This window comes from Castor canadensis, chromosome 19 (assembly GCF_047511655.1).
Source record: "Castor canadensis chromosome 19, mCasCan1.hap1v2, whole genome shotgun sequence".
NCBI classification, from domain to species: Eukaryota; Metazoa; Chordata; class Mammalia; order Rodentia; family Castoridae; genus Castor; species Castor canadensis.
This window is the reverse complement of record NC_133404.1, coordinates 35,168,594-35,180,930: the sequence shown is the minus strand read 5'-3', so window position 1 is coordinate 35,180,930 and position 12,337 is coordinate 35,168,594. Positions and strand designations below refer to the sequence as shown.

Sequence of the window (12,337 nt, the reverse complement as noted above, 5' to 3'; positions counted from 1 at the left end):
GAAGGTAAATTAGAAAGTATTTCAAACTAGCTGAAAAATGAAAACATAATCACAATTCATGGAGTGCAACTTATAAGTAGTCTTGAACCTTATTTTTAAAATGAAGAAATGATTCAAGTCAGTGTGCTATGACAGCAGTTAGCAAACCTGCTCTGTAAATGACTGGATTGAAGATACTCAGTTCTGTGAGCCATTTGGTTGCTGTTGTTTTACTATTAAATTGCAATTGTAGTACAAAAGCAGCTATGACCAATTGTAAATATGTGTAGCTATACTCAATGAAACTTTATAAAAATTGGTGTCTGAATCTTGCCTATGAGTTGTGGCCATCTGTTGAATTTAGCTATTACCTTTAAAAAGGCAAAAAGAGAAAATTAACCTACATTAAGCAGAAGGAAAGAAATAAGAACAAGAACAAAGATACATAATGTTGAAAATAGTAAAACAATGAAAAACAAAGAAAACAAAAACCTTTTCCTTAAAAATTAATACAATCAATAAATAGCTAATATATAAATTTGTGGTGGAATACTGCATTCTCTGTGAGATCAAGAAAGTGGTAAGGTCATTCACTCTTATTATTTGTTTTACACAAAAATCTTTAGGCAGCAGAGTAAATCAAGTAAAAGAAATAAAGTTATATAAAATGAACATTAAGAAATAAAAACAATCCTTTCCACAGACAATATGATTTTCTATGTAGAAGATCCAAAAGAATCTTACAAAACTAGTAGTTAGGTTTAGCAAGTTCAAAGGACAAAAGGTCAACATACAAAATTCAGTGCAATTTCTACACACTACACCAAACATGAAATACTTATAAATCTAATAAAACGTACTGGATATGGATGCTCAAGTTGGAAAATGCTAATGAAAGAAACAAAAAAAACCCTTAAGTGGAGAAACCTTCCATGTTCTTTTGTTAGAAAACTCAACATGATAAAAGTGTCAGTGCTTCCCAGACTGATCTATAGATTTAATACAATGCCAATAAAAATTGCAGCTGGTCTTTTTGTACATGTAAACAAACTCATCCTAAAACTGACGTCGAAGTACAAGAGAACAGAAATAGCTAAACACATTTGGAAAAGAATGAATTTGGAGTCACACATCCTGATTTTAAGACTAGCACACACTAGTCAAAACAAAATTGCAGGGAAAGAGCGATGGACATTTAGATCAGTGGAATGCAATAGACAGTCAAGGAACACAACCAAACACATATGGTATTTGATTGTTGGAGAAGGTGCTAAGTAATTTCCTTTTTAAAAATTTATTATTATCATTATTGTTGTTGTACTGGGGGTACATTGTGACATTTACAAAAGTCCTTACATTATATTAAAGTTTATATCATCCCCTCTATCATTCCCCTCTAATAAACAATAGTATTGGAAAAATTTGTAACCTATTTTATAAAAGAGAAAATTGAACTAAACGTCATGCCTTATGCAGAAATTCTCTTAAAATGTAAAACTATAGAACTCTCATAACTCAAGAATGAGAAAGCAAACAACTGAAACTTTAAAATTTGGGTAAAAGTCTTGAACAGATGTTACTGAACTACATGCAACATTAGCACATAAATGCATGAAACAATTTTTAATATCATGCACTATTATGAAAGCAAAAATAAAAAACCCTATGATAGCCTATGTACTTATGAGAATGGCTGAAATTAAAATTATGGATGTGGCAAGTGCTGGGTAGAATGTAGAATAACTGGAATTCTCCTAGTTGTTGGTAGAAATGTAAAAATCACAGAGACACTCTAGAAAAGTTTCTATAAAGTAAACATTCACTTACCCTATGACTCAGAAATTACCCTCCTGGACATTTATTCCAGAGAAATGAATACATATGTTTCCTATAAAGGAAAACCTCTACACAAATGTTTATAACAGTTTTATTTATAGGAGCTAACAATTATAAACCACCTAAAAGTCCTTTAAGGGAATAGGTAAGTTGTGATGCATCCTTACAATGGAATATTGCTCTCAGCAATAAAAAGGAAATGAACTTCTGGCAGGTGCAACAATTTGAATGCATCTCAAAAGTATTATCCTGAGTGAAAGAAGCCAGTCTCTAAAAGTTACATACTGTATGATTCTATTCATGCCATTCTTGAAAAGACAAAACTGTAATGATGAATAGCAGTTGTCAAAGGGAACAAGTGGGGGCTTGGGAGGAGTGACTGTAAAGGGATAATCCCTTCTGTGACCTGATTGTTAGGGTGGAAACAAAAATTTATAAATGTGTTAAAACTACAGAGCTGTACACCAAAGGGAGGAAAGCCAATTTTTCTATAGGTTGATTTCAGAAACATAAAAATTATAATGTACATTTTTTTTCAAAACAAACAAGGTGGACTTGTGATTCCAGCATCCAGTGGAATAATTGTGGGTATATCCTTACGTCCCACCTGGATTTTCTCTTGAAGATGGTATAATGTCCTGATAATGTGTTCATTATACCAACCTTCCCCAATTTGTCTCCTGCCCTCTCAAAAAGGAGAGAAGTTATTCACTGGCAAGAACAGTTTCTTATTTCCCCATACAACACATTCATCAGAGATACACTTGTCTCAAGCCCTTTTTTCCATTTTCTGACAGAAATTTCTGATTTCTCAGATACAGAATTTCAAATCTCTCCATTTTGTGAGAGTCTAATTCCTCTCGTAATTTCTCCTCAAAATAAGCAGATTACTCCTAAAGGGAGCACAAGCCTCTCTCTCTAGGATTTTGATTCTTAATCTTTGGTCTGCACAAGGACCAGGGAGGTTTATTGGAAGACAGAGTCTTGGGACTTGGGTTCATTTTATGTGTAGAAGCCCAAGAATATACATATGCATGGAAACAGCACAAATAATCTCCCTGTATAGCTATCCTTATCTCAAGGTAGCAAAAATGCCATGTTTTTCTTATTATCTTTTATGTTTCTTCTTCAACAAAATCAGAGAATAAGAGGGCAGAACAGGTTCTGCCTGGAGGCAAAAGGGTAGGTGGCCCAAATAATGTATGTACATGCAAGTACATGTAAAAATGATAAAGTAAAAAATTTTTTTAAAGACATTCTTTTGACAAGTCTTGTGTGATGTCTGTCTACTCTATTTCTGTCTCTCTCACTCTCAATACTCATATGAAATCTGCAAAGCTCCACTCAATTCTGTTGAACACCGTACATATCTCACTGTCCTCCACTATGTGAGTACATCTTGAGTCTCATTGTTTACACAGAGCTCCTAATGCTGCTTCTGTTCAAATACACCCCGTATCTTATTCTCTGCTACAGAACACACCTAGTCCATTCTGGAGGTTTGTTTGCTCATGCTGATGGTTATTAGGCAGGGCTACAGAGACTTAGTTTCCTTCAACAGACAAAAATTCAGCATGCACCCTGACTGTGTGTTCTCTGGACTACTTTATCTATGACAAAATACCTTATCATAAAATGAGATGGGGAAGGTACACAAACTTTTTCTGGGCCCTGGCTTCATTTTTTCTCAGCGAAATTGGCATGGTAAGTACAGGCCAGGTCACAGTGGCCAACCACAGTCTTCCACATTGAAAGGATTTATTCTGAGGCAGTTGGCACATAGAATAAGGTTATGTCTCCAAATTTGATTTGATTTGGTCACTGATGGGTTCCACCTGTTACATCTCAAGTCACCTCTTTTCACCATGCTCTGTGGTTACATATCTATCAGTGATGCTTGCTTTTCACTCACTCCTGACTGTATGTGAGTGACTACTGTCCTTACCCACATTCTCAGAATGAATCTCTTCCACCATTATAGAAGTTTTGTTAGTTCTTCTGGGTAAGAACAGAGCTCCCATTTTTATAAGTTTTCTCTCTCATTGTCATTATGTTAGCATAAAATGTAAATGTACTACATGGAATCCAAGTTCACATGACCCTATTTTTGCACTTTAAAACACACGCTTAGTTCTGGAAAGGAAACAGAGATTGGTAAACTGGAGGCTGCTGCCTGGTTTTATAAATAAAGTTTTATTAGAACACAGCAATGTTAATGTTTTTTCATGTTTTCTTTGTCTGTGATGCCAGCAGAGTTGAGTAGTTTCAACAGCCATCACCTGACCCATCAAATGTAAAATATAAGGTCCACTGTAGGCATATATGGAATTATCCCAATAAAATATTCTCAAATTATTAATGCATGATAATTCAAAACCAAAATTAAATAATTAAAAATATTAATAAAACAAAAGTATAAAATATTCAGTAACTGCCCTGATGCAGAGACTGTTTGCTGATCCTTGATTTAGTGAAGTATAATTGACCAGACTGATGAAAAACCACAGTTCTTATTATAGTGTCTTAGCTCTGCTTTCTCTGCAGAGGAAATACAAAAGTAGATTTCCTTTGAAGATTCGACTTAACTTTATAACCTCATTTATTTCTTGAACTTTTCTGTAATGACTCTGATAAAAACTTTAAAGGTTCTGTTCCTTAAAAATGCTTTTCCCAGTATTTCTGGACGTTATGAATTGAATGTTTTAATCTCTATCACTTAATGGAAAGTGTAGATTTCTGGGTTTTCTCCTTCTTCCGTGTGCTCTGACACCATAAAGAAGATTCACGTCCTCTCTCCCATGTTCTGTTTTATAGGATCGTGGAAGATATTTTCAATAAAGGTACACTCTTTTGAGGAGTGAATTCTTGGTTCTTCATGCAGCCATGGATCTGGATAAACCTTCTGTCTGGGGTTCATTAAAACAGCGGACGAGGCCACTGTTAATCAACTTGAGCAAGAAGAAGGTGAAAAAGAACCCAAACAATCCCCTAGACTTAAGAGCACAGCATCACCTGGACAGGCGCCTCAGTCTCTCTGTACCTGATCTCCTGGAGGCTGAGGGCTTGGCCCCAGAGGGTCTGCCTTACTCTGGGCCCCAGTCTTCCTACACCTCAGTGCCCAACAGTCTGTCAACTGCAGGAATCATTCCCAAGAGTAGCAGTAGCTCCTTGAAGCAATCTGAAGAAGAGTTAGATTGGAGCCAGGAAGAAACCAGCCATCTCCATGGAGTGGAAACTGACTCAGAGGAGATCTTTGCCTCTCCTGTGGAGCAGAGACGGGCATCCAGCCATGGCATCTTTGATCTCCAGAAACCTCCCCTTGGAGGTGATGCACCAGAAGAGCCAGAGGTGAGACCAGGGCTGGGCACTTTCCAGTTTCTTTCTTTCTTTTTCTTTTCTTTTTTTAAAGTACCTTCATTGCCCTTGGAAAATTTGCATTGGTTTTATTTTTGTGGTTATCTTGGATGCAGAGAATGTCATTTACAAGAATTTAAATTAATGTAATATTGATTGCATCCAGTGTCCCTGTTCGTTTTAGGGATGACCTCCAGGTATTTAAAAACTGTTTAGAAACAACTTTTCCAGGACACTTTAAGACATTAAAAGCCCTATTGGATGGGTTTTCTTTTTCTTTTTTTTAATCTTCTGGCAAAGAAACTAAGAGCATAACTTTAACTTTTCATTTAAGTCTCTCTCTCTCTCTCTCTCTCAACCATTTCCCAACCAATCATATTTTTAAACAAACCACATATACGAGCTTTCCTGAGGAATGTATGCATGTGTCATTCCATTTGACTGCCAGAGGGGTGGGGCTTCCTCTTATTTTATATGTGTATGCATAGGCACAAGTGTGCATGTGTGTAGCTATGAGCAAGGTCACATGTTTTCTCTGAAAAAAAATTTAAAAAATAAGAAAATAAACTTTTGTTGAGCCAGTGATTTTTGATAAAGCCCTAACATTCCCATTAGGTTAATCAGCAAAATATAATTATGAGACAGAACTAGTATTTCTAGGATGAGCTTAATTTAAATTTGATCACCAAATTACTAAATCATGATGATCAATTTAACCAGTTATTATTCTTTTTTTTTTCAATTCCTCCATTAAAGAAGTTGAAGTAAGTTCCATTGTTGAAGTAAGGGGTTAAATTTTTCTGTATTCCATGTTAATGTTATAATTGCATAGTACATTGGTTGTCCAACTGGGATTTTTGGTGTTACTTTTAGAGTGAGAGCCTATTGATGGTGTAATTTATTTGGGCTTTATTAGAGGAATGAACTCATGGATATTTAGAGTATATTGTGACCATATTCTTTTGGGTGTACTACTGTTAGGACACCACTCTGTACATTAATGTACTTAAATAGTTTCTTTTTGTCTTTGTTATTAACATTTATGATTTTTTGTAAAAATTTTGTGATATTTAATATTTATAAATTTGAAATATGTGTTTTCATTAAACAAAATGCAGCATAGGCAGATTATTACATTTGGTCAGTATGCGGGAGGTAGCAAGTTGAGTCATATGCTAAAATTAATCTTCAGTATCTTTATGCTTATCTGATTAGCAAAAATGAGTAAAATCCTTGGCTGTGATATGCTAACACTTTCAAATTAGAACGACCTTTTAAAGTTGTTGCAGTTAAACTGTTTAACACTTCAGCAATTTTTGTTGATTAAATATAAATATTTGAATGCTCTTCTAGACCAGGGACTGTGAAGGTTGTTGTTGGAAATTGAGATGGGTGAGAAAATGAGCTATGAAGCAAATACCACCAAGCACGGCATAAGAAGCAATCAGAAAACAGACTTGTCTTTGCAAATAATCTAAGCATGGTCTCTTGGCAGCTCACTTGAGTACAGGAGAACTAGAAATAGGGAGCTGAGGGTGTGTCGGGCTGAGGCATGTTGTGTCTGGCACCAGAGGCAGGTATGTTTGCCACGTGGGGAAATTTGGCCAGCACAAATCTGAGGAGTGACTGAGTGCAGTTGGGGGACAGTAACCATTCTGCTTTGCCTGGAATAGAGGCATATGGAGCTTTCTGGAAGGGTGGGCAGTGTTGAGCAGCCAGTCAGTGGTAAAGGATGCATGATTCATGATGGTAGCCATTTTCTCTTCTCCAGGAGAAAAGTAGAAGACCTGAAATAAGCAGAGTCCTTTAAGAGTGGGTTATTCTGGATCACTTGATTTTTTGCATTTAATTTCAACCAATAGTTTCTATCAACATTCTAAAAAAAGTTATTTGCTTTTCTTTTCATGCACTGGCAAGTACAGATGAAAGCTGGGATAGATTTTTTTCCTTCTGCTTGAGTGCCATTTATCTCTTTGGTGGCACCTATGCAGAGAATGGAGGGACTGACTTCAGTCAGTCACATCTCCAGGATCACTTTTGAGCAAATGTGTAGTTCTGTCCTGCCTCTTCTCTTATTCCTCTCTAGCTCCTCCTGTATGGGATTGGTCCCCCAACTGTCTGAGGATCCAGAGTTCATTGCGTGGCATGGAAGAGCTATTCCCTTACTTTTCCACTAATGGCTGGGACAAACACGTCTCTTTTCTGGTCTGTACCTGGTACATACCATGTGCTAAACCAGTATTTATTTCAAAAATCAGTGATCACAATGTGTATATTCAGTTTAATAGGGTTTTTGGTGCTGTTTTCTGAAACTAGATTTTTTACATTAGTGTATAGTGACTGTACAAAATAATGGTTTTCATTATGAAATATTCATACATCATTGTATGTAATTTGATCAAATTTAACACCCTGTTACTCTCACTTAAACTCCAATCCTCCCACTGATCTCCTTCCTTTTCCCTCATCATCTCCTTTCTACTTAATGATTTCTTTTCCAAAATCTACATATGAGGGAAAACAAGCAATACTTATCTTTCTGAAACTGGTCTATATCTCTTAACATTCTTAACATGATAATCTCAAGTGCCTTCCATTTTCATGCAAGTGACATGATTTTGTTCTTTATAGCTGAATAAAAGTTTATTCTACACATATACCACATTTTCTTTATTCAGTCATCTGTTGATGGGCACCTAGGCTGAGTCCATAACCTGGCTGTTGCAAATAGTGCTACCATAAACATGGATATGCAGGTGTCTCTAGTGTTTGCTGACTTTAATTCCTTTAGGTAGTTAGTGTTTTCACCATGGGTTCTCTTTAGTTGATGTTATTAAATCAGCATTAAAAAATAAATGTACTTTAAATGAAATCTTCTTTTATATGCTCTTAATGGAAATTATAGGGAGGTCTAATCAGATACACCTTCTCCAGCCCAAGTGTGCTACTAATTTAAATCTGAATTTATTATTTTTGCCATTTTAAATGGAAGTTCTCCTGAATTCATGTCATCTGAGCCTTGGAGTCAGTTAATCTCTAATCTGGATCTGACTCATCTGTTTCTTCCATATGAAGTACACATGGATTTCCATAACTTTCATGGAATGGAGGAAGAAATGAGGAGGAAGTGCAGGGTTGCATGTGACCAGCCTCTTGTACAGCAAGGACAATCAGATGTTTGTCAAGAATCCTTGGTATAATTTATATTGTTTGTAGCTTTCTAGAGGGGGGGAGACAAGGAACTCTGTGGTCCATGAGACCCATTAAGGGTTCATCTCACCTGTTTTTATGTTATTGCTGTTTGGTGCCAGTCTGAGACTGCAACTTTGAGATGGGACCTCAAATATTTATTATTTCTTAATTTCACAGTCACTTCTCAGTCCTGTCTGTGTCAGCAAACAAAGTGAACAGTTTATAGTTATGGGGAGATAGAGCAAGAACGTAAGGGGTGAGGGAATACAGATCAAGGGAAAGGAAGAAGGGATGCAAGAATGTAGAAGATAAGTAGAGCCAGGAATAGTCAGTACAAGTGCTCATATTGGCCGTAAAACTCAAATGGGAGAAAAGAGACTTAGAACAAAGGATATGCTAGTATAAGAGGATTCCTTCAGACCTTTCTTGAGCCTCAGAGTCATATTGTGTTTGAAATCTCACAGAAACTGGGTCTCAACATGTGTTGACAGAATCCACTGATTTCCTGAAGTGCCCTCACAAATGTGGAACATCAATTGCTTAGTGTCAATCATTCACCTAGTGGCTGAAGTCAAAGACATAGGAATCATGTTAGGTTGTTTTTCTTTCCTTGAAGACTTCACCTATCCCCTTTGCAGGTATTTCTCCTCCATTTCCCCCATTGCCATTCTCTTATGGAAATCCCTCTCCTACAGATAGCCCAAGTGAAATCTTTCTTCTTTGGGCTTTCTCCAGATCTTCAATCAATATATTCACCTGCTCTTCAATTTCTCAGGACATTACTTTTACTGTTACTGAACAGTAATCTTGGTCTGGTTTGTGTAGAAATCTGTAGAGAAAGGAAGGAATTATAACAGGTAGGGGAGGCATAGAGAGAAGGAAATTGATGTTGGGCAAAGGGGTCACTGATGTCACTGACTTGAGAAGGTCACCATGCTCCAAGACCTATATTAACTGCCCAGTGGCCATGTGTCTCCAACGGTTGATTCACATGAACAAAGTAGACATGAAACTAAGCTACAGAAGGTAATCACAACTAATTTCCAGTAAGAATTGAAATCTATACAGTCTCCAACACTCCTTTTAATGTCAATAGTTATTTTTTTTCAAGGTGGTTTGGAAGTCAAACCATGATCAACATTAACTTACTTCATTTTGGTGGAAGAAATGCTTACCTCAGAGCCGAGATACTTGGGTGACATTTCTTCCATGCGTTTCCTCCGTCAAGTCAACCTTGGTCACATCAGGGTCAGGAGTTGGTGCACATGAAGCATTATAAGGAGAGTGAATGGATTCCCTAAGTGGCATTTGGTGTATTATCCACCTCACTATAAGGATTAAGATGCAGATGAGTACTTGGCATGATCTGACTTTGCCAGGGCCACCTTCATCCACCTCCAAATGGAACCCTGCCTAGCCAGTGAAACCAAGGTTCTCCACATTCTGTGCAGAGGCTCCCTCTTCTCTTTGAGCACATTTAGGCTCCTTTGCATAAGCCTTCCCTTTTTCTGATTAAGACGTTCTTTCTATAGTTACACTATATGTTGTATGGTATAAATTTCAGTCAGGCTAGTACCCTATCCTTGTGGGCTGGTAACTAGACCGTCTGCTTTAGTTGACTTTGTATGGGCTTTCATGGATAAGAAGTGGTTGCTATGTACTGATTGTGTCTCTTTTCCCCAGTTCATATATTGAAGCCCAGTCCCCTCCCCCATATGACTATATTAAAAATATGGCCTTTAAGAGGGGATTAAGGTTAAATGAGGTTTTAAGCCTGGAGCCCTGAGCCAATAGGAATTGATGTTTTTATTAAAGAGGAAGAGACTCCAGAGAACTTTTTCCCCACTCTATGAGGATGTTTGGAGAAGGCAGCCATCTGCAAGCCAGGAAATGAGCATGTAACCAGGAACCAAATTGGCCAAGACCTTGATCTTGAACTTTTAGCTTCCATAACCGTGAGAAAGAAATTTCTGTTGTTTAAGCTACCCAGTCAGTGGTGTTTTATTAAATCATCCTGAACTGACTTAGTGGTCTTGCAGTTTCAGTTTCGTTCTGAGGATGATCTCATTGTTCTTGTCAATGAAACTACTGTCACACATACTAATACCCCACATAGATGGTTATATCTATCTATCTATTATTGTTAAGAAGTCTGTTTGTCTGGCTTGTTATATTACAAGCACCAACTTATCTGCTCTTTCTTTTCTCAGCCTTTCTGCAAACCCTGCTTGTATGCTTGTATGAATATATTCTCTCTTTCTCTCTCTCTCATTCACACACACACACACACACACATACACACACACACACACAGAGAGAGAGAGAGAGAGAGAGAGAGAGAGAGAGAGAGAGAGAGAGATTCTTGGTTTCTCTGTAGTTAGCTTTCAAGCCAAAGTCACTGTGCTAGGTACTATGAGGGCCATAAAGAATTCAGTTGGGTTGGAGAACATGGTGATACATGCACAGTTGGGTGCATAAGATGCCTTCTAAAGGATCACAAGTGTCACTTTAAGTGTGAAGAAGCTAGAGTTAAGGAAATTCAGAGGAAGAGGAACATATTTTTTCTCCTTTCCTTCTTATCCTGCTGTTTTTTTTTTCATTTCCTTTACCAGTCAGCATTCCCCAAGTAGTTATTTTACAAGGAACTTTTACATGTCTGTAAGAACTAGCAAATACTGTCTCTTCTGGTTGCTGTATACAGTGTTGATAACAAAATTGAGATTAGACTCTGATATTTGACAAAAATAATGACTAGTTCTAGCCAGTCTCTATATAGTGTGAGAAAACCAGTTGAAATGATGTAAGGGAGGTTGCTCTGAGAAGGGTGCTAAGGAAATGCTAAAAGAGGAGGCATTTTGAGGATGGGTAAGACTCAGGAAGTTGGAGAATAATGCAAAGTAGTTAAGTTTCATATTCCTTGTATTGGACAAATGGAAAGCTCCTAGCCTAGCACTTAGCAGTCGAAAGTACTTAAATGCTCATTGCTATGACTGTGGATGTATTTAATAGTTTATTACAGTTATTTTAGCATGACATTTTTTGGAATGAAGTGGAGACTTGAGGAATAATTTTAATGCCTTGTCGAATGTCATCTGGTTAGTGTCAGAGCTAGGACACACCCCCAGGATAGCATGACTCCTAAGCCTGTTCATAGAACTGGATGTTCTATACAAACTTGGAAGCACAGTTTTACAACTTGAGTGAACTCAAGGTAGAGATCCAAAAAAGTTGATTCCAAAAGGAAGACATTTATTTTTCTGCATTCACTGTGCCCCCATTAAACACAGAGATAATTACAGTAATTGAATGTGTTTTTTGTCATGGCCAATAAAGAATGATCATGAATGGACCAATTATTTCCTTGTCCCCATCATCTATGTAATTCCCCTGTGGGGTATGTCCTTCTCTGACATTTCATTTGGCAGTTGGAGTTGTAAACAACTCGCTTTGGTGCTAACTCATGTGGGTGAGTTGAGTGGTTTAGAGATGCTCCCTGTTGGGATGTTTCCACAAGACCTGCTTCAGTGACAACCACAGAGCTTCAGTGACCACAGAGAAGCAGTGACAACCACAGAGGTGAGGAAGCAGTCTCCAGTTTGCAAAATTAAGCAAGTGCGTCAATCTCATTACATTTCATTTACATGTTCTTTACTATTTTTGTTTGATCTGAAAGATCATACCAAAGCTTCACAGTGTCAAGCAAGGCAGGAATGTAAGCCACATAACTTTCACGGGCAAAGTCTCTCTTCTCTCCCTCCCTCCTTCCTCCCCCATCTTTTCAGCATTTACCACGTGCTGATGCTGAGTTAGACTCTCATGACAGAGCAGCAACCACATCAATGATCCGCTCCCTCATGGAGTTCACAGATGCTCAAAAATTGATAAGTATCATTGTGGAGAAGGTCCATGGGAGTACTGGGGTGGAGATGTTACTGTTTCAAAAAGAGTGGACAGGAAAGAACTCTTCTGAGAAGAG

General features: G+C 37.5%; 1 protein-coding gene across 6 annotated transcripts in view; it reads left to right on the top strand.

Moving 5' to 3' along the window:
- Mctp2 (multiple C2 and transmembrane domain containing 2) overlaps positions 1–12,337 on the top strand; it is a 238,429-nt gene that overhangs the window by 54,310 nt on the left and 171,782 nt on the right. For all 6 annotated transcript variants that reach the window (XR_012444033.1, XM_074061890.1, XM_074061885.1 and 3 more), the window contains one exon: positions 4,630–5,163. Coding sequence is in view for 5 of the 6 variants with exons in the window: in XM_074061890.1 (XP_073917991.1) it covers positions 4,699–5,163 (465 nt within the window). In the remaining variant the exon portion in view is untranslated. The remainder of the gene's footprint in view (positions 1–4,629; positions 5,164–12,337) is intronic.